This window comes from Neophocaena asiaeorientalis, unplaced genomic scaffold, assembly GCF_003031525.2.
Source record: "Neophocaena asiaeorientalis asiaeorientalis breed wild unplaced genomic scaffold, Neophocaena_asiaeorientalis_V1.1 scaffold29, whole genome shotgun sequence".
Classification (NCBI taxonomy): domain Eukaryota; kingdom Metazoa; phylum Chordata; class Mammalia; order Artiodactyla; family Phocoenidae; genus Neophocaena; species Neophocaena asiaeorientalis.
In genome coordinates, this window is record NW_020174423.1 from 4,577,018 (window position 1) to 4,603,278 (window position 26,261).

General features: G+C 39.3%; 2 protein-coding genes across 2 annotated transcripts in view; one reads left to right on the forward strand and one right to left on the reverse strand.

The window, feature by feature from the left end:
- The window catches only part of POP1 (POP1 ribonuclease P/MRP subunit), a 36,780-nt gene extending 30,419 nt beyond the window's left edge, over positions 1 to 6,361 (reverse strand). The window contains exons 1-3 of the mRNA XM_024756586.1: positions 6,320 to 6,361; positions 2,084 to 2,224; positions 460 to 627 (exon numbers count right to left, since the gene is read on the reverse strand). Of these exons, the coding sequence (XP_024612354.1) occupies positions 460 to 627; positions 2,084 to 2,222 (307 nt within the window). The 5' untranslated portion in view covers positions 2,223 to 2,224; positions 6,320 to 6,361. The remainder of the gene's footprint in view (positions 1 to 459; positions 628 to 2,083; positions 2,225 to 6,319) is intronic.
- Positions 6,362 to 6,498: 137 nt separating this feature from the next.
- Positions 6,499 to 14,836, forward strand: RIDA (reactive intermediate imine deaminase A). Its single transcript, XM_024756591.1, has 6 exons — positions 6,499 to 6,687; positions 8,952 to 9,057; positions 10,604 to 10,658; positions 12,024 to 12,092; positions 13,003 to 13,058; positions 14,261 to 14,836. The coding sequence occupies exons 1-6, from the start codon at positions 6,623 to 6,625 to the stop codon at positions 14,321 to 14,323; spliced, it is 414 nt and encodes a 137-aa protein (XP_024612359.1). The 5' UTR covers positions 6,499 to 6,622; the 3' UTR covers positions 14,324 to 14,836.
- The last annotated feature ends 11,425 nt before the right edge of the window (positions 14,837 to 26,261 follow it).

A 26,261-nucleotide genomic window follows, 5' to 3' on the forward strand; every position in this document is an offset into this window, starting at 1 on the left:
CAGGGTTACCAGGTAGTGAGGGGTGACGGTGAAGGGGGGTATTGGGAAATGAGACTGGACAGGGACTGGAGACAGGTTGCCGTCAGAGTGCGTTAAATTGGGTTTTATCTTTGGAGATGCGGTGCTGAGGAGTGTGGATGGCGTTTTATACTTTTTAGAAAGGGGGGAGGGGGTGACAAAGATGACTTTAAGACAAAAAGGAACAGTTCACAAATCAGAACCTCTAAGAAGACAGTAAGAGAGAGGAGGGAGCCCGAAGGAGGGAGAGCTAGCAGGCCCAGGGAAGCGCTGGTCTGAGTCCAGGCTGGAGGTGAGACACGCCCATGTGGACAGAAGGAAGGAGAGAGACGGGGAGGCAGGGCCAAGGCCCAGGGCGGAGAGAAGGCACTAGAAATCTGGCTGCAGGAGAAACAGAGAGCTCCCAGTACAATCAAACTTGGCTTCTGTACAAATACCTACCGGTTATATACTTGGGAATCTCCTGAGAAGTGCCCTCAGGACCTGCTTTCCATCCTCCCTTTTTTTTAAAGGTTACCCTGGAGGAAGACTGCTCCTTTGCATCAGACTCAGCCAGTGAATGGTGGCTCGTTTTGGTTTGCCGCTGTCGTGAAGTTCCAGAATGAGGCTCTAGTACATTTTCAAAAAAGAAAACAAAAAGAAAAAACGTCACTTTAATCAGAGATAAGGATTAGAGTGTTGGGTGAAAACTGATCAGGTTTTTAATCCTGCAACCACCCTGTAAGTGGCTATTACTGTCCTCCCCTTAAGGAGGAGGGATCTCAGGCAGGGAGGTGAGTTGACTTGCCCAAGGTCACATAGCTAGGAGGCAGCACACTAGCTAATCATGTCAGTGTGACACATGAAAGAACCTTGGGTATAACAGAGGGAACTGTTCTCCATATAAATAGTGCAATGTGGCTTTTACACCTAGGCTCCCTTAAATACTATAATCCACATGATTTTGCATATGCAGTCTTTCATCATAATTCTCTGGCACACTCAAGTTGAGAGCCACTATGCTAAGAAAGAAATAAAAGCAGTCTCTGTACAAATGTCTAGGCATTCAAACCATTCTGACATTAACACAATATCTCTATGAATACAGGGAAAGATCAGTAGAGAATTTTACAGCCTTCCTGTTTATTTCCACGGCAGTGATAATTAAGCCCCTATAATCATGAAACATGTTGCACGGTCTGTCATTGTGAGGTTTAAATGAGATAATGTGTGCTATGGCTTCTCACTTGGCACAGTGGGCATGAATGTTGGATCTGAATCAATTTTCTGTTGCTGCCTGATGAACAGCTATCCCCTTCATATCACTTTACAAGGTTCTAAAATCAGCACACAAGTTAAACGTAGATATGATGAATGCACTGCATTTCTTTTAGGAAATATAGAAGTGTCATTTAATAATAACTGTTAAGGTACAGATAAAAAAATATATCAGCTGTAAAATACCTACAGCCAATTCTCATTATTCCCAGCAGTTATGTTCTAGAAAGTCACAGCCAACACTGAACTAGTGAACACTGAACCACTGCTCCTAGAGAAAACAAGCATGTATCTATGTATGTATGTATACATACATCTCACAGAGATTATGATCTTAAATCGTAAGAACAACTCATCCTAGTAGATTCTATTTCCTTTCTTTTACAAAGAGAAAATGAGGTTCAGAAGTGTTAAGTGACCTGCCTGAGGCTGCCCCACAATCGCAATTCAAACCCCGGTGAGAGCTGGAGCTTCTTGCACTACACTGCCCTGTCCCACCAGTCTCCTTCCTCTGGTCATCTCTGTATGAAGCTGAAGCAGGAAGGCACTGGGAACCTCCACTGGGAATACCCACATCAGGTGACTCAAAATTTTCCCCACTCTTTGCACATCTGTGAATGACCATCAAAGTGCCATGAGTATTAAGTTTGGGGTTACAAATTTAGCAACTAGGTGAATGTGCAAATACAAAACTTGCAAATAATGAGGGTCACCTGTATCTACTTTTAACTCAACTCTTTTACCATTTAGGAACTGACAAAAGCAATCCAAATGGAAGTATGTGTAGAGAGCACCATGTTTATCTTACCTTTTTGAGACTGGAAAGGTTTTCTACCTCCATTATGGTACTTTACACCACTGTCAGCCACAAAGCCAGAGGATAAAGTCACATTGGTGGGCTGGTTTCTCATTTTCTTAGCATGTTTCCTTTCTTTTGCATTAGACATTTCTGGAAAGAAAGTAATAAATTTACTACAGGGAGAAGAAACTTCCTTTCAAAAATAAAAATAAATTTAATGGATAAATGTTCATGTGACTCAAAATTTGATTCTTCAATATAATAAATCTCCATTTATTATAGCTGGATTGATGATATCAAAACGTTATCATGATATTGATCTACAGCAAGGACCCAAAACCCGATTCAACAGAAAAAAATAATTTTGTTTTGCGCTGTCAAATAATTAAGTCACATACCAGTGTTGACACTGCATAAAGTCTACTGGAAGAATGAAAAACTAACTGTGAGATAAGATCCCTATGCCGCGGTAAAAAACTTAAATTAGCTAAACCAGTTTATCAAAATTCTTAGGTGAAACGAGTCACATGAATTAATGAAATATGGGACACACTATTCAGATACGGTAACTTCACCAAAAACTGAACATAAATTACTGATGTTTTCATTTCTACTGCTGAGATGAGGCCAGGTGTACCTTTAATTTAGAATAGCAAAATGATTTCAATTTGAAGTAAGAAGGACAAAGGACAAAAACCTAGAGGAGCCTGATTACACAGTAGTTCTCAACTCTCAGACTCAATGTCCCCTTTCTTTTACTGAATAGTTTGAACACCTGTTTTCTATTTTTAAATGAAATTCATTAATTACATAACCTACTAGACACATAACTTTTATCAAAACATGTCCTACAATACGTGTCCTCATTGTGATGCAGAGAACTAAAAGTAATTCTAATAAAATAATATCTATTTTCTGTATGTAAATATTTCACCATAACTAGATGGCATTATGAAATAGAGATATTTTTAACCCAGGGAGATAATCACTGACACAGGCACCAACACAGGCATGGGCACAATCTGTAGAGCTGGAGAAGGGTCCTGAAGCTCCCATGCAACAGTCATTAACTCTTTCCTTGCTGACTGTAGGGAGGTCGGACACAGGGAATGGTCCTGCAGGAAAAGGGGGACACCAGGAGGCTGGGAAGCTCAGAGTAGCAGAACCAAGCTATTCTCCAAGCATTTAAATGTTTTAATACTAGTCTTTACTCATACCTAAACGTAGAATTACGTGTCTGGGGCTTCCCTGGTGGCACAGTGGTTAAGAATCCGCCTGCCACTGCAGGGGACACGGGTTCGAGCCCTGGTCTGAGAAGATGCCACATGCCGTGTAGCAACTAAGCCTGGGGGCCACAACTACTGAAGCCTGCACGCCTAGAGCCCGTGCTCTGCAACAAGAGAAGCCACCGCAATGAGAAGCCCGTGAGCAGCAATGAAGACCCAACGCAGCCAAAAATAAATTAATTAAAAAAAAAAAAAGGATTACATGTCTGCAACAGCTACAAAGGCAAAGTAATACGGGTGTGTTGTAGTAGTACCTCTAAGAGAAGGTAGTAATACCACTGGCGACATAATTTCTCAAACTGGTAAACACTCTTTGATAAAGTACAAAATTTTTTTTAAAAAATACAATCTTGCCTCATTTATTGTATTCCTGGAAAATTCAGTGTATATTAAATCCATGAAGCCGATGCTTTTATGCAAAGCAGAGTCAGGTACTACACACTGCAGGATGGCTAACATCCCTGACCCCTGCCCAGTAAGTGGCAGCAGTGTTACCCCAATCATTATGCCGACCAAAACACCCGCACAGACTTTCAAATGCCACATCCGGATTTGCACCACGTCCAATAAGTAGCACTGAATTAACTACCTTCCATTCACTTACCACCTTTCCAATGCAAGACTTCATGCAAAATTAAGAGTAACCTATGTGGCATAGTGTTTAAGAGCCTTCACTATCTTCCTTAACACATTTTAGTTGTATAATCTCAGGAAAGTTACTTTCCCTCTTTGAGCTTTGGTCTCTCCTTCTATAAATGGGAATAATCAGCAGGTTGCTATGAGTATTAAATAAGATAATGTATATAACACAAATCATGGGGCTTTGCATAAACTAAGGGCTCTGTTTATGGTAGCTCTTATTCTTAAATAATAAATGAAATAACAGAGACTTATGTCATTTCACTTTCCCACTCCATCCTGCTTTGACCTAAATGAAAGACAACCAGATCTACACCCCAAAACACTTTTCAAACTAAAAAATATGTAGGAGGTAAACTGAGTTCTACAGAGCTTGTTGGCTAGTGAAGGACATGATTCAGATCAGTCTGTATTAAGAATCATTCCAAATTATCCTACAAAACAATTTATTCCACCTGCTTGCATCAGAACTTGCCCAGCAAAACAGAGCACTACCTGGGAACCCTGGGTGGGACACCAGGGTTAGGGTGACCTTCAGAAGTCACATCTCTGAGCTTAGGTTCCAGGGCAAAAAATTAGCATCCCATTGTATGTATATACCACACCTTGATTATCTACTTATCTATCAATGGATATGTGGGTTGCTTCCACCTCTTGACTATTGTGAATAGTGCTGCTATGAACATGAGTGTACAAATACCTCTTTGAGATCCCGCTTTCAATTCTTTTGAATATATATCTACACGTGGGATTTATGGATCATATGGTAGATCTGTTTTTAATTTTTTGAGGAATGGTGATATGTTTTCTATTTTGGTTGTGCCATTTTACAATCCCACTAACAGTGAATGGGTGCACGGCCTTACTTGCTCCACGGCATGTGGGATGTTCCCGGACAAAGGCTCGAACCCATGTCTCCTGCATTGGCAGGTGGATTCTTAACCCCTGTGCCACCAGGGAACAACGAGGATTTTCTTATATTCCGTTTCAGAAGCAGGACAGGGCAGGGATTTTGCCAGTCTTTTTCACTGCTGCATCTCCAAGACCTAGCCTTGCACAAAGCAGGGACTCAATATATATATTTGTTGAATGTACATGTGCACGCATAAATGGAGTGAAACGTGCCTATAATGCGTATATTAACAGTAAAAAATATTTAGCCAAGTGCCACCGCTTCTGATACAGCATGACCGAATATCTGCCAAGAGAACAGCTCTGGGGCCATCTGCTGGACCAAGACCTATAATCTACCTGAAATCAGATCCCAGTCACTAGGCTTCTGCTGAGATAGAAAGGGAATGCAGAGACACCTTGAAAATCTTGGGGAGCTCTCCCAGAGAAGGGAGCATGGGAGGGGGTAGGTGAACAATGCCCAGGTCTCAGCGTGGTCCCCTCAATGACCCATCTTATTCCTTCAGGATGTGCAAGCCAGCTCCCAGGACAGCCTCTGCCCGGAGGTGCAATGCAGAGAAATGACAGACACAGTGGGCTCGGTCACAGGGGCTGAAGTGTAAGTAGATGAAGTAGGGGGTCCCCGGAGAAAGAGAAGCAGGCATGAATTTCTTGACATAAAAGAAGCCATTTTTGGCCCAAGCCATTTTGTGATCTAAGCCTGGCTACAACGTTTGCCTTTAAACAGGTCTCAGTAATAGTGATCTTAAGGGAACTAAAGAACAAACGACAGTTATCAAGCAAGAGGAGTAACAACAGTAAAAATCAGTTGTAAACTCCCATTTCTATTTCCATGACAAGATTAGCCTGAAACACACTTTCTTGAGCTGTTTTGCAGAATCTGAACCCCCTCGAGCTCTCAATCACCAGATCAACAGAACCTAACCCACGATGATGCTGACCTTTCTTATGACCCTGGAGGTTTCAACTAAAGCTTGGACTCTGTTGACCTTTGCCACAATTCAATGCTGAATTCCCCTCTGCTGGAGCCCCTTCATGAATATGCATGCATCCTTAGCTTAAAACTTCCCCAATTTTTCTGTTGGGGAGATACTGCTTTGGGAAAGATCCCCGGTGCTCTGCTTACGTGCAGCAAGTAATAAATCCTTCCTTCTCCTGATCTTTGTCTTGGTTGGTTTTTTTGGTTTTGTTTAGTTTTGTTTGTCTTGACATCCACCAAGACGTGAACCCAGTTCTTGGGTAACAGAAAGAGGTGCCAGGCAGGAAGAGGGGCCCCTGCGCAGGGAGCAAGAGAAGAAGAGTAGGTCAGCTGCGTGTGAGGGAGAGAATCGGAGGGGCGCCCGGGGACCGCCACACACACTCCCCCATACTTGCGAACCCTGGCGGACGCCAGCCCCTCACGACCTACCTGCCAGACGCTCCGTGGTCCCAGGTCAGGATGACAATGTTCTACCACAGTCCCCGGCGCGACGTGCGCGGCGAGAGAGCTGGAGAGCGCATGCGCCACTGTGACTGCAGCCTCCACGTGGCCCGGAGTCGCACGGAAACTACAACTCCCAGAATGCCGAGCGAAACCCCCCTCCCCTCCCCGCCAACCAGCGACTCTTTAAAACAGGGATTCTAGCCTCAGCTGTTCAGACCCTTGAGACACGAGTAGAAGCAAACTACGTGGTAGTTGTCTTCGAGGGGCGGCGAGGAGAAAGGATTAGCCATGTCGGCTTTGATCAGAAAGGTGATCAGCACCGCGAAAGCCCCAGCGGCCATTGGTCCCTACAGGTACAGGAGGCCTGTGGGAGCTGAGAAGGACGCGGGGCCTGTGGGGTCGGAGGTTGTGGGGTCGGAATTTAGGGGCTTGGGCCAGTCCGGGTCCGAGCTGCGCCAGGCCTTCGGGGTTCACCGGGCAACCTCATGCAACATGCTGAACCCGGAAACGGAACCCGGGAAGGCGGGAAGCCCACCGAGAGACCCACTACGTGTTATAAAATTATCAATTTTGTATTTAAAATTATAAAGAAGAAAGATAACGGTCTGCAAATCAGGGGAAATGCCATGAAATGAAAGATAGGAAAGTTGGGAGCATGTTGGAAAACAAACTATAGGGAACTAGAAAATTAGAAATGAGAATATCTTGTTTTCTAAATAACCGTGAAATGGGGTAAAACAAATTTTACCTCTAAATTTAAATTGATATTGTTTTCTTTATCAAAAAAAATTTTTTAAACATTTAATGCCATTGAACTGTGTACCTTAAAACGGTTAAAACGGTAAAAAAATTTTTTTAATATAAATTTATTTATGGCTGTCTTGGGTCTTCGTTGCTGCGCGCGGGCTTTCTCTAGTTGTGGCGAGCAGGGGCTACTCTTCGTTGCGGTGCGCGGGCTTCTCATCGCGGTGGCTTCTCTTGTTGCGGAGCACGGGCTCACAGGCGCGCGGGCTTCACTCGTTGTGGCTCACGGGCTCTATAGCTCAGGCTCAGTAGTTGTGGTGCACGGGCTCAGTTGCTCCGCGGCATGTGGGATCTTCCTGGACCAGGGATCGAACCTGTGTCCCCTGCATTGGCAGGTGGATTCTTAACCACTGCGCCACCAGGGAAGTCCCTAAAATGGTAAATTTTATGTTTGATGTATATTTTTTTATCACAGTTAAGAGAAACAATGGCGGGACTTTCTTTATCCAAAAACAAATAAATTGCCTTTAAAGTTGATGTGTTTGGCTCTCTTTCAGGTCTCAGTGTAGCTTATGCTTTTTCTTGAGACCTTATCCTAATTCTGATATTTAGTATCCTCATTACAGAAATAATCAGTTCCGAAAATAAGCACTTTGCAGAAAAGTGTACCCTCACAGGTGGATCCTTAATTGACCCTTCAGCAGTGATCAACCTTGTCTAATTACTTATTTTCTTAAAAGTGCTCTTGGCATTGCTTTCTTTTGCTTGTTTTACAGCTTTATTGAGGTATAAGTTACATACAAAATTCACCATTTTAAGTGCAGAGTTCCATGAGTTTGGGTAAATGTATCGAGTCATGCACCTACTGCCACAGTCAAGTTTTTGAACATTTACATCAACACCGCAAACCACCCCCCCTTGCAAAAACAATCAGTCATACCCGTTTGTGTTCAATTCCCACCCCTACCCCTGACCCCAGGCAGCCACTAATCTACTTTCTGCTGCTTTTTTTGTTTGTTTTTTCTAGAATTTTATATAAGTAGAATCAAATAATATGTAGTCTTTAGTTGGATCTATCCGTGGGTGTTTTTTATTTTTATTTTTTTCCTTTTTGCTATCATGAATAATGCTGTTCTGAATATCCATGTGAAGTTTTTGGACATATTTCTTTTGAGTAGTTGTCTAAGAAAGAAATCGCTGGGTTGTATGTTATGTGTATGTGGTTTTTTTTTTTTTTTTGGCCGCGCCTCGCACTTTACAGGATCTTAGTTCCCCCCCACCAGGGACTGAACCACGGCCCTCGGCAGTGAAGCGCATCCTAACCAGTGGACCACCAGGGAATTCCCTGTTTACATTTTTAAGAAACTACCAAACTATTTTCCAGTGTGTACTATTTTGCATTTGCACCAATAAAGTATGAAGGTTCTAGTTTCTCCACATCCTCATCAATACTTGTTACTATCAGTGATGCTTTATTGTGTGTGATGGTATCATAAGTGTGCCTTTGGTTTGCATTACTCCTTCACTTTTTGTATGTCTTCTTTAGTGAAGTGTCTGTTCAGATCACTTGCCGATTTTTTACTGAGTTGTCTTTATATTACTGAGTTGTAAGAGTTCTTTATATATTCTGAATACAAGTCCTTTGTTAAATATGTGTTTTGCAGATATTTTCTCCCAATCCGTGAATTGGGCTTTCATTTTCTTAAAGATGTCTTTCAGTAAGCAAAAGGTTTTAATTTCAATGAAGTCCAATTATCAATTTTTTTATTTTACATTTTGTTCTTTTTGTGTCTTAGCAAAGAAATCTTTTAGCATTGAGTTTCACATTTTATGTTTATGTTTTACGTATATCCTGGATTTCTGTTCATTACAGTCAGGCCGTGTTAGTCGACAGGACCATTTACATTTCAGGACAGCTAGGCATGGATCCTGCAAGTGGACAGCTTGTGCCAGGAGGGGTGGCAGAAGAGGCTAAACAAGTGAGTCATTTTCCACATTTGAAGTTCCCTTCTCTACTCCTTTTTAATATTGAGGAGTATTAAGAATCCATTTGGCTGATTTGTTTATTATAGAGATAATCAGATAAGTACTTTTTAAGTTACTAGTTAACTAAAGACAGTTTTATGTCAGTAGAAAGTTGGAAATGTGATGACTCATTTAACAACCAAAAAAAAAAGATTTTACTTTCCAAGGTGACCTTGAACCTGAATTACTGGATATCAACTTATTGTGGTAATGATTTCACAGTATATACATGTATCAAATCATCATGTTATATACCTAAAACTAATAAATGTTATATGTCAATTATATTTCAGTAAAATGGGAGGGAAAAACCTTGAATTATTGAAAACATCTTGCCACTTCCACATGGGTTGGGAAATTGTTTTTATCAGGGCCAATGACCTGCAAAAAAAAAAAAAAAATCTACCACCACAAAAGTAAAAGTCAACATTTTGTTAGAAAGAGAAATATCAAAGGTTACATGCAGTACGTTTTTTGAAATAAGAATGGGGGATATAATTCTAATCCAATAAATGGAATTAAATTATAATTTAATACATTCACTGAGTCATTTGTAATATCCAAAGATAGAAAACAATCTAAATGTCCATCCATGAGGAACTAGTTAAATAAATCATGCTACATCTGTACAACTAAATTCATATGGAAAGGTCTCCAAGATAAATTATTATATGATAAAATAAAACCAAGATGCAGAACAGCATGCACAATAAGCTACCCTCTGTGTGCGTGTCTAAGGATACATACATTTATGTTGGTACAAGCATTGACTGTCTCTGGAAGGATATACGAGAAACTAGAAACAGTGGTTACCTTTGATGAAGGAAACTGGGCAGGGGGAGTAAGGGTGGAAGACATCTTTTCACTGTATATGCTTTTTTATAGCTTTTGAATTTTTTGTCATATCTATGTATTACCTAATTAGAAGATTAATTTTTTTAAATCATCAACTATTATAATGTGACCAATCAAAGTGGAAGAATGAATTGAAAAATAATAAATTAAGGACAGGGTGAAAAACTAATGTTTTTCCAGAGCCCAGAATATCAAACATGTACACAATTTACTTTGAGAAAAAGGAAAAAAACCTTTTTAAAATCAAATATTGCTTTAAAGAAAACAGGTTTTAATGCTTACTAGCTCATACTTATCCTCAGAGTGATATGGAATTAGGAGCCCCAGTAATAATTTCTGTTTTAGCTTAGTGGACATGGGCTGAGAATTTCACCATTCTAGCACTGAGGAAGAGACTTCAGTCTTTTTCCTCACAAAAGGAGGCAACTTCTCATTGTATTTCAGAAAGATTCATTTCATTAAAGAAAGCCAAGAAGCAATTCACTTGTATAGAGGTGGCCTACAAAGAGTAGAATTTCCTAGAAAAGGGAGATTTTTCTGCAACATAGGCTATTTAAGGAGATATTAGTAAAGATGGTTAATTGAATTGAATTAAAGCTTCAGTGTAGCATCAGTGCCTTAGGCCTTTCTTACCTCGGTTCACAGGCTCTTACAAACATGGGTGAAATTCTGAAAGCAGCAGGCTGTGACTTCACAAATGGTGAGCAACTTGATATTATTTCACATTTCTGTTTGATATTTCTTTGGTCTTTTTGAAGAACACATGGCATCCAGTAATATATCATGCCATATCTTTGTTATTTGAAGTTGGTTTAATTTCAGTCCCGTTTTAATCAAGACAGTCCAGAGCCATATACATAATATCAATGAAAAATTAATCATTAGTCAATCTAAGAAAAAAATGGAAAATTTTATTTGACCCAACCTGAGGATTATAACCTGGCAGACTTACAGAAAGATCAGAGGACTGTTCCAAAGACGTAAGGGGAAAGGCCAGAATATATATGATTTTGGCAAAGAGGTACATGCAATCAAAATGGCACACATCTTGGTAGAAGGTTACTACTGTTCGCGGGGAACAGATATCTTAGTTAATGGTTTTAGTGCTTCTCTTAGTATGGGAACATGTGAAAAACTAGGTGCATAAAATTTTCTCCCGAAAATATCTGAGGGCCGGTTCTGCCAGTTTTCCCAGAGCACAAAGTGCCTTATCCTGATCTCTTACCTGAATTCCTTTCTCAATATATTGTAGGTCAGCGACTGCAGTGGCTAATGACTTGATTCTTATAGAACTGGTTGGTGGGCAACGTTCTTACTTTACAATCCCCTCTCTTTCAATCTTAATTTCAGCCAAGGTTTGGGAGGCATTTCGTGACCAATTTGTCCCGCTGTGCTAGAAATGCTCGTTCCCAGGTCAGGCGGGGATTTCATTGCTATGCCACTCAATGTCCTATTAGTGGACTAAAGCTCTGTTAATAGTAGCCAAAAGCCAGGAAATGATTGTCTCTTGTTGCTTCTTCCCATATCGAGAGTTACACTATTATAATCATTGATCCTGTAGAACTATATTTTAGGTGAATAATTTCAAGTCATCTACTTATTATTTTTATTGGAGAACTATATTTTAGGTGAATAATTTCAAGTCATCTACTTATTATTTTTATTGGAGGCTCAGTCACATTTGATCATGCAAGAAACAAGAATCTTGTAAAATAGGCAGAACAGAAGTAATATAGCTAGTGCCATTAATAAGGTCATAAGTGAGAACTGTTATGTTCTAAGGGGTCGCATGGCTGGCACCAGCAGAAGAAGAACTGAACTTCCTGGCTGGGCAGGTGTTTCTGTTGTTGGAGGGGGTCCGGCTGATGCTCAGTGCAGATGTGCACTGCACACTAGAGGGGACAGAGGAGGACTAAATGGGCAGAGAAAACAAATTTTATGTTTAAATTTTTCTTGTCTTGCCTTAAAATATGAAATTTATTTCATCAGTACTGTTTTTCTAAGTAATGTTTTGGATCAGACCAAATAACTAAATAAACCTAATGACAATGTATATATCTCCTAGTGGTAAAAACAACGGTTTTGCTGGCTGACATAAACGACTTCAATACTGTCAATGACATCTACAAACAATGTAAGTAATTTGGCTTTATTACTATTTCCCATTTTAAAGAGAAATATATCTATTAACCTTATTTAGTAAGTGTCCATTATGAATTAGGAATGTTGGGAGATGCTAAAGAAATGGTCATACATCCTGTCCTAAAAGAATTAATAGCCTGATTAGAAACACACAGTGTCCCCCCCACGAAAACATCCAAGATACTTCTATTGCATTCCCTAGAATAACATACTACAACCGGACAAATCCATTTCCCTAAAGCTTCATTTTGTTATACCCTCCTCAGGCTTTCTAAGCCCTCCTAATCATTTTTCAACACATAGATTGTATTTATTATCGCTGTGATAAGGTCTAGCCACCACCTCTGTTCTACTCTCTCAGAATCATTAGCTGGTTAGTTAATATTTCTGTGCCTTGGTTTCCTCATATGCAAAATGGGGATAAAACCTTATAAGGTTGTTGGAATTTTAAATGAGTTAATACAACATGTAAACATGTTAGAACAGATGCTGGCACGTTGTAAGCACTCAGTACGTGTTATCTGTTATTACTAACATTGCTGTCCTAGTGGGAAAAATGAGTATCCCTACCACCTGGTGAGATAAGACAAAGGTATAACACGGAAAAGGCATCATTACTTATAATTATCACTTTAAAAACAACCTCCTTCATGTCAAACAAGATCAAAGTGTCAGAGTATATGAGTATTTTCATTTTTTTCCCCAGAAAACTAAGATATTGTTTTAAATATTAAACATCATGGCAAAATATTTTATCAAATATAAATATGAGCTTCTTTTTTTCCACGTTGCTTACATCTAAGAACTGACACATATCTGAAGCACTTACCAGATTCTTGATCCTGCAGTGTTGAGTTTCAGCATAATATCTGAAAACTGAAATGAAATTCTTTTAAATTTAGATTTCCAGAGTAGTTTTCCTGCAAGAGCTGCCTACCAGGTTGCTGCTTTGCCCAAAGTGAGTACACATTTGTGTTAAAATTAAGAAAATTAAAAATCAAGGCCACACATGGACATGAACACAACAGAATCAGAGTACTAAAATTGTGAGAAAAAGTAAAATAGCGCTGTATTGTTTTACTGTTGCTTAGAGACTATAAACTGAGCCAGATCTGTGAGTTCTGCAGTAAAAATTTTACTTTTCTATCATATAATTAAAAATCTAGGGAATTCTCTAGCGGTCGGTCCAGGGGTTAGGACTCTGTGCTTTCACTGCCAAGGGCCTGGGTTTGATCCTTGGTCTGATCCTTGGTTGCAGAACTAAGCCCGCCAGCCACGCGGCGTGGCCAAAACAAAAACAAAAACAAAAAACAAAAAAACACTAGACCTTCTATTAGAAAAATTCATCTGAAAACCAGTGGCTCATAGATTTCTCACCATTCCTACTTTGGTATTCTAGTCGAACTAGAAGCTCTTCCTATGCCCCTTAGCAGCACAGTATTTCTACCTATAAAGAAGCAGCTCTCATGGACTTCTGGCAATTTTCCACTAAAGAAATTTATCTTCTATGAGTGGTATTTTTGTTGCTTTAATTTTTTGTTACTTGGATTGATCAGTATCTTCAAATTTATTAAGGTATAGAATGTGATGGAAGGAGCTCCGAACCTGGAGTTATAAGACATGGGTTTGAACCTCTGCTGTTTAGTTTGTTTTTTTTTTTGTCGGGGGCGGGGGTGGAGTACGCGGGCCTCTCACTGTTGTGACCTCTCCCGTTGCGGAGCACAGGCTCCGGACGCGCAGGCTCAGCGGCCATGGCTCACGGGCCCAGCCGCTCCGCGGCATGTGGGATCTTCCCGGACCGGGGCACGAACCCGTGTCCCCTGCATTGGCAGGCAGACTCTCAACCACTGCGCCACCAGGGAAACCCTGCTGTTTGGTTTTGTGTCCTGGGATGGGTTAAACAACCTTTCTAAGCTACAGTGTATCAGTCCTCTGCATTGAGAGAACCCCTGATAATAGAGCTGCTGTGGGAATCACATGAGCTAACATAGACGAACACATTGAGCATAATAACCTGGCCTGCTGTAGATTCTTGGTGCATGTGCCCCCTCCTTTACTTCTTTGATAAGTTTAATGTTAAAAATGCATATGTTAAAAATTGCATATGTTTTTAGTAGGTATTATGGCGCTCTCTTAATTTATTCATTATTTTCCTGACAGGGAGGCCGTGTTGAGATTGAAGCAGTAGCTGTCCAAGGACCTCTCATGACAGCATCGCTCTAAGTGGGCCCAGTGTTATTTAGTCTGGAATTTTAATAATGTTTTTAAATTAACATCTTAATTTTTACAGTATTTGTTGGAAAGTGTAAGGTTGACTGAAATATCTGAAGTTATGGAAATACCATATAATAAGGGGAATTGAACATGAGTTGAAGATTAATGATGAAATCTAGTTACTGATGTTATAAATTACACTTCTATAACACTCATTAGTGGATGTGGGAAAAGAGACACACATTACATAGTTACTCAGAAAAATAAAAGTAAAGGGAAATAGCATGTAGGAAAGATGAGTTACTATTCCTGAGAAATAATAAAGAGCACACCTAACTCAATTAAACTATTAATTTAATGGTGTGAACTATTTAGTTCTCATGTCAGATACATGATTCTGCTTTTACTTGAGTAAAATTAAAGCATTTAAATTTGAATGGTAGAGGTAAAGGAGAAGAAACTGGACCAAATTTTATATAGATAGTATTTTTCTAATGGAAATAAAATAGCATGCAGATTTTCCTTTGTGTGATTCTGTTCATTTATTTTTTTAAAGTTTAATATATACACTAAATCCTATTACCTAAATAAAGGTGGGGGAACTATGAAGTTTAAATTCCAACTTTTTTTCTCAAAGCTTACTTCTGGCTTTACATTTTTACACTGTGGTAATAAGGCACAAACCATTTTGTGTTTGTTCTTTGAAGTTTTTTAACATTTTTAGAAACTACTACATGAATACCTCCTTGTTGTAGAATAAATTCCAACACAGAATTATGTAGATTAAAAAGTAAAAGTCAAAAGAAAAAAAAAAGTAAAAGTCCCAGGACTTCCCTGGTGGCACAGTGGTTACGGATCCACCTGCCAATGCAGGGGACACGGATTCAAGCCCTGGTCCGGGAAGATCCCACATGCAGCAGAGCAACTAAGCCCATGCGTCACAACTACTGAGCCTGCGCTCTAGAGCCCGAGCCAGAACTACTGAGCCCGCGAGCCACAACTACTGGAGCCCGTGCACCTAAAGCCCGCGCTCCACAGCAGGAGAAGCCACTGCAATAAGAAGCCCGCACACCGCAACAAAGAGCAGCCCCCGCTCGCAGCAACTAGAGAAAGCCTGCACACAGCAACGAAGACCCAACACAGCGAAAAATAAATATATAAATAAATTTAAAAAAAAAAAGTAAAAGCCCCCTTCACTCACTGGCCATTCCACTTACCTCCCCAAAGATGACCACTGCTAAGAGTTTTGAATGTAACGAGCAGATAGTTTTCTGTTCATTATATACTTAATCATCTCGTTTGGTTTTGGCTTGTTTACATAAATGGAGCTTTACTGTATATGTTATTCTACAGATTGCTATCTTCTTGTCTTGAAGGTCTTCCATGTAACTACATATTGATCTACCTCATTTTTAAAGCTGCTGTGGAGTCATCTTTTGTGTAAATATACCTTAGGTGATTTAACCATTGATCCAAACAATTCCATATTTGCAAAATTATCGTATCAATGCTGCTGTAACATTCTTACATACACACGTAACATTTTACATATACCTATTTGTTTGAGTTTAATTTAGAAATGTCATGCTAATTTGAAAAGTTTGGTAAACCAAAAGATAATATTAGAAGCACTTGGGAAGAGCAGTTATAACACATTGACTAGAGATGTATTAATGTCTTTTGTTACCCGAACGTTATTGACCAGAGAGACATATCAGTATCACTTAATAACAAATCACCGGCCATAGGAGTTAGTTTCTGCAAAACTCGCCCAGTCAATAACGAGTTTAAGAGCACAGACTTTGGAGTAATTCTAACAGGCTTCAAGGCCCAGATCTACCACTTATTAGCTGTATGATCTTGAGCTAGTTATTTAACCTCTTTAAGTCTCAGTCTCCTGAGAGATAATAATTGCACCTTCTCAAAGGGATGTTTTAAGGATTAAATAAGATAATGTATATGGAAAGTACTTAGCAGTGTCTAGCATACAGCAAAGGATCAAAAAAGCTGTCACTATTCATCAGTATTTAATAATTATCATATAGAATAATGTGCTAGATGGAAAAGTTTCTGCTATTTCCATACCTAAATTTATTGACATAAAAGATAAGAATGAGGATTCTTCAAGGAGGTAGAGTTGGGGAGTATAGCACTATGAGTTGATAAACAAGATTAGGCCCTGAAAATTATTTTAGACATTTTTACATGAAGCAGTACAGTACAGTAGTCAAGGGTGTAGGCTCTGGAGCCAAACTGCTTGATTTCAAATTCTATTCCACCACTTATTAGCTTTGTAGCTTTGGACTAGTTACTTAAGCTCTCTGTTCTGTTTCTTCTGTAAAATATCTCCTTTGTTTCATCTGTAAAATGGGGATATTACTAGTACCTACCTTATAATGTTGTAAGGTTTAAATAAGTTAATATGTATAGAGCACTTAGAATAATGCCTGGCACATAGCTATGATGATAATGATAGAAACCTTTCTGTTATTTGGCAATAAAAAGAAATGAGGGAATTCCCTGGTAGTCTAGTGGTTAGGATTTGGCACTTTAACTGCCATGGACTGGGTTCAGTCCCTGGTTGGGGAACTGAGATCCTATAAGCCGTGTGGCACAGCCAAAAAATAAAAATAAGCTATCAAGCCACAAAAAGACATGGGGAACCTTAGATGCACGTTACTAAATGAAAGAAGTCAATCTAAGAAGATAACATACTGTATGATTCCAACTATGTGACATTCTGGGAAAGGCAAAACTATGGAAACAGTAAAAAGATCAGTGGTTGCCAGGGTGGCAGAGGAAGTAGGGGAGGGATCAACAGGTGAAGCACAGGAGATGTTTAGGGCAGTGAAACTACTATGTATGATACTGTAATGGTAGATACATATCATGCATTTATCAACCATAGAATGTAAAACTCAAAGAGTGAACCCTCATGTAAACTAGGGGCTTTAGTTAATAATGTGTCGGTGTTCATCAATTGAAACAAAGGTACCACACTAATTAAAGACGTTAATAACTGGGGAAACTGTGCAGTGGGGAGGAAGAGTATTTGGGTACTCTTTGTACATACAAATGCCCTAGAAAATTTAAACCTTTTTTTTAAGGACTGTAGTAATGCAGTCTGTGGTAGACTGTTAAGTGAAAGGTCTTTTCCCTTTCAGTTAAAAAATGTTGCTCATAGTTAACTGGTATTGCCTAAAAATATAAAGACTTAGGAGAGGGCTTCCCTGGCGGCACAGTGGTTAAGAATCCGCCTGCCAATGCAGGGGACATGGGTTCGAGCCCTGGTCTGGGAAGATTCCACATGCCGCAGAGCAGCTAAGCCCATGCGCTACAACTGCTGAGCCTGCTCTCTAGAGCCCGCGAGCCACAACTACTGAGCCCGCGAGCCATAACTACTGAAGCCCACGTGCCACAACTGCTGAGGCCCGTGCACCTAGAGTCCATGCTCTGCAACAAGAGAAGCCACTGCAATGAGAAGTCCATGTACCGCAACGAAGAGCAGCCCCGGCTCACTGCAACTAGAAAAAGCCCGCGCGCAGCAACGAAGACCCAATGAAGCCAAAAATAAATAAATCATAAATAAATTATTTTTTAAAAAAAGACTTAGGAAAATCAGCAGGTGACAAACACCCCCCGCAAAGTGTGCTTGGAAAAATGTTGGCAGGTGATGAAATTTGTCTAGGACAATACCTGAGTTTATGTTACCCACCAAAACCGGTTTATTATCCACTACTTCACACTTATCAAAGAAGCTATGTAATTTATATGCATGGTTTAAACAATAGTAAAATGAACACCTATGTACCAAATCCAGCCCAAGAAAGGAACATCACCAATACTCTGGGAGCCCTGCATAAGCTATTACCCTCACTTCTGCCAAAGGTAACTACGGTCCTAAATTTTATATGAATTGTTCTTGTTTGTCTTTATAGTTTTGCCATTTAGAAGTTATGCATTCAAATAAGAAGTGAAGATCATTTAATTTTGCCTGATTTTAAATTTTATATTAACAAAATACAGAATATATTTGTCTGACTTGTTTTCACTCAATATTATGGTTTAAAAAAATTTTAAACATCTAATACCAAGCAGATACAAAAGAATGTTGACCACCCACATTCCTACCACACAGTTTGAGAAAAAGAACACTCTTACAGCTATATAAGACCAGATATGATGCTCCAATCCAGATGTCTCCTTCCCTCCCATCTCAGAGGAAACCTGAATTTTGCATTTATCACTTCTTCTTTCTTCTGTTATCACATGTTTGAATCATTGAAATATTTTAAGTCTCTGAGCTGAAACAAAAATGAAATCATATTTGCGTTGTTATTTGTTTTTAAAGGAACGTCTTTGACATGTCACCATTGAGTTTGATGCTTCCTACTGGTTTTCTTTTAATAAATTTATTTATTTATTTTTGGCTGTGTTGGGTCTTCATTGCTGCGTGCGGCCTTTCTCTAGTTGCGGGGAGCGAGGCCTACTCTTCGTTGCGGTGCGCAGGCTTCTCACTGCGGTGGCTTCTCTTGTTGCAGAGCACGGGCTCTAGGTGCACGGGCTTCGGTAGTTGTGGCTCGAGGGCTTAATTGTCTTAACGCATGTGGGATCTTCTCAAACCAGGGCTCAAACCCGTGTTCCCTGCATTGGCAGGAGGATTCTTAACCACTGTGTCACCAGGGAAGTCCCACTATTGTTTTTTATATATCCCTTTTATTAGATCAAGAAAATTTCCTTCTAGACCTACTTTGCTAAAAGCCCTTCCTCTCTTCCTTCTTTCCTTCCTTCCTTCCTTCCACAAATACTTAATAAGCCAGATATTGTCATGAGTGCCGTGATTTCCGCAATAAACAGCTGAAAATTCTTGCCCTCAGGGAATTTACACAAACAAAGCAAGTAAATTATATACTAGGGAAATATATATCATAGGGACAGAAAATAGATTAGAGCTTACCAGGGGTTGGGAGTAGCAAGCTATGGGGAGCTATTGCTTAATGGGTTACGGTTTCTGTTGGAAGAGACGGAAGAGTTTTGGAAATAATTGGGATGGTTGCACAGCATTGTGAATGTATTTAGTGCCACTGAATTGTACACTTAAAAACAGGTAAAATGGTAAATTTTGTTATCTATATTTTACCACAATTTTTTAAAGTAAGAAAGAAAAACCAGACACAAAAAATTATGTTAGATTGTTAAGAGCTATAGGGAAAAGCAAAGCAAGGGGATTTGGAGGGTATAGGGGAGTGCAGGTTTAACAGGGTCAGTGAGAAGGTGACATTGGAGTTTAAAATGGTTGCTGAAATTTGTTGAATTTTTCCTGTTTTCTATGAGGTCGTGATATGATTTTTTTCATTCAATTTGCTAATATGGTAAAACACAACTATAGTAATGAATTTTTCATAATGTAGAACCAACCTTTCATTCCTAGATAAGTTTAACTTGGTCAACATATATATTATAACGTATGTTTTATACACTCAAATTCAGAATGATGTATTTTTTTTTGTTTAAGATCTTTACATTTATGTTCAGCTGTGAGACTGGTTTTTTTCTTTTATAAAAGAGTTTATGGTTGTAAATATCTATCCTTGAATGTTTGATGGCGTTTACCTATAATACTGTTGGGGCTTGGTATTTTCTTTGGGAAAAAATTTTAAATTACTGATTCAGTTTGTTTCATGGTAACAGGAACATTCAGATTTTCTAGTCTTTCCTTCAGTTTGGGGTCATTTACATTGTCGTAGAATTTGCACACTTCATCTAAATTTCACCTTTTTAATCTCTTGTATCTGTATTCAAGTGCCTTCATTTCATCTAATATAGTTTATTTGTGCTTCTATTATTTTTTAATCAGTCTTGCCCAGAAGTTTATCAATTTTATTAATCTATTTACGAACCATTTTTTGGCTCTTTTGATTCTTTCTATTACCTTTCTTTTCTTTAGCATTAATTTCTGCTCTTATATTTAATATTTTCTTCAGCTCATTTATGACACTTCTTTCTACTTTTAATATTAAGACTCTTATTTGGATGTGACAGAAACCCAACTCAACTAGTATAAGTGGAGAAAAAGAGGAGTTCATAGGCTCATGTAACAGAGAAATCCAGAGTACAGCTGGCTTTAAGCACGTGTGTTCCAGAAACCTCCCGGCTCCATCTGTCTCTTAGGGGAAGATGCTGCAGGGCCACCAAGGTAGAGAGAGACCACCAAGGTACTAACCCAGCAGAAAGACATCATTTCCTGATATCTCTGGCAGGAGAGTCTCAGAGAAGCCTCTGATTGGTCCAGCCCGGGATAGGGACGCATTCCTAAACCAGTCACTGTAGTCAGGAAATCAGATACTACTCTGGCCAGTCAGGGTCTAAGGGGCATAGTTACAGATAGGTCATGACTTCAAATTCTAACCCTACCATGAGAAAGCTGGAAATAAAGTGCTGATATCCAAGCTGGTTTGTTAGCGACTGGGTTGGGATTTTGAGTCTTCTTTCCACAAGGAGAATCATGATTTTGTTAAACGTGAAAAGGAACACATTGCACGTTAACCTTTCAAACATAAAGAAATAGCAATCTCTTTGAAGTGTGTTATCATTAAATAAGTGATCATAAAATGTCTAAAGAGTCACCCATATTTCCCTACTGTTGTCATACTCCTTACCTTTGAGGGAGTGGGTAATTTAAAAACTGCTTTTCTTTCTGAAGGACACAATGAGTCAAAAGTAATATGTTTCTATAACAAAATTCGCATACAGAGAAAAGCTTTCAAACACTTTATTTCTAATAACATGCAATCAAAATTATAAATATTGAGCCATCAGTACAAAATAATTTTATAAAAATTTTGGCCATATTTTCCCTATAGCCAATTATATTCAGTTCTGAGGAAATTACCATGATTATATAAGAATAAAGAGCATGTGTCATCAACAAGCATTTAGAGCGCAAAATTTGTACTAGGCCCTGTAAGGCACTTTTCCTGCTCTCTGAAGAGCTTACAATCTTTTCACTAACATTTGGTCAACAATTAGAAAGCATTAACAATAACTTCAAATAAAATTTTTAGTTTCAGTGTTTTTTCCTAAGATATCAAAAAATTAGTTATCATAAATTGTGGTCAGCTAAATGCTAATATACTTGGGCATAGTTGCTCTCTCTGTAACACTAATCAATATTTACTAATATAGCAAGGATTATTGGAACATTCTCTGTAACCTGCTATCTCCAATAGATTCCAGTGAGGAAAATCCAGAAGTGCTATGCTCAGCGGTTCAACAGACATAAAGTTCTATTAATAGTTGTGCTTTGGCTAACTTGCTATTGCAACACTAAAAAAATAATAATCCCTCAGATGCATCAACATGATTTTTGACTGATTGTATTATGTATAATGTTAGATTTCCTCTTTTTAAAGTTTATATTTTCTGAAGTTTCTACCATGAACATGTATTCATTTTTTACTAAGAAAAAATTATTATTTTAATAGTAAAGGAGTTCTTCCTTGCAATTATTACGTAAATAATCGCTGTGTCATATACAAGTACTTAGAAGCAGTGTTTTTACCAAAACAACAACAACAACAACCCTTTTTTTTTTTTGCAGTACGCGGGCCTCTCACTGCTGTGGCCTCTCCCGTTGCGGAGCACAGGCTCCGGACGCGCAGGCTCAGCGGCCATGGCTCACGGGCCCAGCCGCTCCGCGGCATGTGGGATCTTCCCGGACCGGGGCACGAACCCGTGTCCCCTGCATCGGCAGGCAGACTCTCAACCACTGCGCCACCAGGGAAGCCCACAACAACACTTTTTAACAGAGCTCTGATATCCAGAAAACTTGAAGCAAATCCATACTGATCCACTAAATAACCACTAGCTGAAATAAACTTTTCATTTGTTTTCACAGTGGAGTGCTATGAGTTCACCTTTGGGCCTTGTGTCTTCCTAGTGAGGTGCTGGGGCTGAAACTCCCTCCCAGCCCAAAGCCCCTCTACAACAGTACAGCTGCTGTGGAGAGCCTCTTCTCTTTATCACTGAATTTTTTTTTTTTTAAGTATTTGGAATCAGGGTCACATAAATTGATTCAGTATAATATGCATTAACTTTTTTCATAAATTTATATGATAACATGAATTACGTTTTGCTACAGTTACTTTTATTTTGTTAAGAAAAGTTTGAGAACTACCTATATTTTACAAGGAAAAAAAAAATGAGGCATATTTCAAACCAAAATTATTGTCCCTAACTGGTTTCTCAGAACTCTTTCTGGAAACTGGTGAGGCTTGCAGATCTCTGTCCCAGTAGTGGATAGAGTTATATGTTTATTCATGTCAGTTGCACATTATTAAACAGAAAGGGTAATTTAGATTAACATAATACAGACTGGCCCCTCTTCGACCTTCAGAAGTTATTAAAGCCTGGCTGATGGCTGGAGACTTCTTTCATTAGGCTCAGACGTAATGATATGGTTGTTAGCTTGCCATATCTCAACTATTGCCCAACACATTTGCTGGGTGGTATTTCTGAAGTAAAGCTGAAGGTCTCCAGTTTGACTCCATATGGGTTAACACTGACACGGAATTCCTTAACTTTTGCTGAAAGTAACAAGAACTGAAAAGAGAAATTCCACACCTGTCAACAGTTCTCTGAGATTCTGCAATTAAAACCTTGAGATTACAACCAATCTCACTTGTTAACTTTATAAGCTCTGGGGACAAGAGGAGCTGACAAAGTTTTAGATTAAATGATACCTTGTGAACAAATGCTTTCAACTTTTTAGACACAGCCATGCTTTGCTACTAGAGGATCATTCTCCTTTCACCCAACAGACGCACTAGGCTACATGAATGGCTTTATGATGTTCACATTGCTGACTTTTGTGAAACAATTCAGAATTGGGTCACCAGATTAGCTTTATAAAAATGAGATGCTTGTAATGTTCGATGCTATAAGAAGCTATTGTATCTACCAAAAGAGCACAGATTATTTGACTATGACCACCCAACACTCTTTGATTACTTCAATGTGGAAAAGAAAGATTTTCCTTTAAAAGCCATTTTTAACTCAAGGCCAAGTGTGGAATTAAAGCATTTGTTAAGAATGATGATGGGGAATTCTCTGGTGGTCCAGTGGTTAGGCCTCTGTGCTTTCACTGCTGAGGGCTGGGGTTCTATCCCTAGTCAGGGAACTGAGATCCCACAAGCCATGCCGCATGGCCAAAAAAAATTTTTTTTTAAATAATGACTTGGGTGTTTTGACTGCTTAAAGGCTATTAGCTATGCTAGGACTCTTACTGCAAAGTTGAAATGGAAAAAGCAATGAGGTCACATGTTGGCCACACACTCCTATCCTGTGGGTCCTCCAGGAGTGATGCAGAAAGCTCAGCTTCTCTGTACAGCGGTGCCGAATCAAATCTTGGAGGCAGAGTTCTGGGTGAAGTAGAAAAGGATAGCTTTATTACTTTGCCAGGCAAAGGGGGACACAGCAGGCTCCTGCCTCAAAATACTGTGTGTCCTCACTTGGAGAAGATAGAAGTTTTATAGTAATTGTTCAAAGACGGTGTGATCAGCTCATGGACATTGTTCTGATGGGTTGGTGGTGAGGTAAGAGTCGGCATCATCAACCTTCAGGTCCAACTGGTCTGGGGTCTGCATGCTTGTGGGCAGCATACCGTCATTAATTGTTAACTTCTCCCACCTGGAGGGGGTTTCAGTATCTGCAAAATAGCTCAAAGATATTGTCGTGTGCATCTGTTGATAGGGAAACAGACCCTTGCCCCAAGGCTGCTCTTGACTGTTTCCCCCAGGTCTCGCATCCCCTTCCTTCCCTAATTAACAACTGCTTGAATCTGCCTGTTGGAACTCAGGGAAGGTCATGGAGGCTGAATGAAGGCTGTTTCCTGTAATCAAAGAAATGGGGGACACAGAAAGGCTTTGTGCCCAGGAGCCCCACAGGGCCCTGCTTGGTATCAAGTGATGGTACAGAGCACATCTGGCCAAGAGTTTTAGAGTCTGGGTTGGGAATTTCCCAGATTTGCAACTGGCACCCTCTATCAGTAAACGCCAACGTTCACGCCCTAATGGGGATACCAGCTGGTGAATCGTTTGTTCACCATTTCCTTCCCAGCTAGATACAGCGAATTCTGCAATCATCTTAATAGATCACAAAACTGGGTTACAAAGTGGTTGTACGGCCACTGGAATTAGAAAATCCAGTGGAAAATCCAGCCCTGATGGTAGTTTTTTCTATTAATTCATTATAAATAGCTCAAGCCTTATCCAACTTGTGCATTTTGAATCTGGAAGCAAAATTGATAAACTCCTCTCAGAGTCTGGGGACTTAGAATGCACTTTGATATGCTAAGTCTATATACCAGTTTTAGACAAAAGAAAAAACTTCTAGCAGTGGAAAGGATGGATTCGTGGTTTTACATGCACTTTTTCACAATGTAAGGACAAAATAGTGATTCGTGGGTTTTTTTCTTAATTAATTAATTTATTTATGGCTACGTTGGGTCTTGTTGCTGAGTGGGAGTTTTCTCTAGTTGCGGCCAGCAGGGGTTACTCGTCGTTGCAGTGTGCAGGCTTCTCACTGTGGTGGCTTCTCTTGTTGTGGAGCATGGGCTCTAGGCGCGCAGGCTTCAGCAGTTGTGGCACGCGGGCTTCAGTAGTTGTGATGCATGGGCTTAGCTGCTCCGTGGCATGTGGGATCCTCCTAGACCAGGGCTCGAACCCGTGTCCCCTGCATGGGCAGGCAGATTCTTAACAACTATGCCACCAGGGAAGCCCATCATTTGTGTTTTAAAATGTGGATGTGTAAGCATACACTTCTGTTTTAGCATATCCACAAAGCCTGGCTTATACATCACCCTTTTAAAAAGTTTATTTATTTGGCTGTTCTGGGTCTTAGTTGCAGCACGCGGGCTCTTTTAGCTGAGGCATATGGGCTCTTAGTTGTGGCAGGCGGGCTCTTAGTTGCAGCATGCATGTGGGATGTACTTCCCTGACCAGGGATCGAACCCAGGCCCCCTGCATTGGGAGTGTGGAGTCTTAACCCCTGGACCACCAGGGAAGTCCCTACATTACCTTCTTATGAAAGTAAACACAAGAAGCTTTATCATCTTTTCATAGAGGGACAAAAGGATATGGGAGGAACAACTTTACTTCCCATTTTATACCTTTCTTTATTATTTGAGTTTTACTACAGTCACTTATTTAATTTTGTTTAAAAAAATAAATTAGCAGACTATTTAGATGAAACGTTTTAATTTTGGAATATTCAAATATTATGGAACATTTCAATTTTCTTTATAGGTTTTGAATTACAAAGTTATTAATATTATCTAAAAGAATAATTTCTAAAAATGTCTTAGTAACCACATTAAAGGCCAAAGACAGAAGTATAGAAAGTATCAGAAATGTATACAAATTTCCAAATTTTTCTGAGAATAAATGATTTTAGTTATTATGGAAAATAATGGTATTAATAAGTAATTTTAAAACTTTTACATTACAACTATATAATAATGCTTCTGAGAAGGACTTCTTTCAAGAATGAGCTCTGAATAGAGGTCTCTTTAACATATGTTAGAGATCTTTTTTTAAATCCACACAATGGAGAATGGACCTTTATGCCTGTTAAGTAAATGAATCCTACTATTTCAGTACTTGATACAAAGTACAATCACTTTTTAAGGTGATCATACTTTACACTAAGTTCTGACATTTTCTATTTACTAGATATCTATATAAAAATACCTGTGGGTCAGGAAAAACACCTTTGGATTACAAAATGTAGCTTGAAAGATGTTATAGCAGTTCTGAGTTATGTAACTTTCTGACCCCAAATTATTACTGTTTTTGGAACTACCCTAAATATATATAGTCTTACTAAGCTTGAGCAGCTTTGGAATGAAAACATTAGTGTCACACAAATTCATATTTCAAATTCAATATAT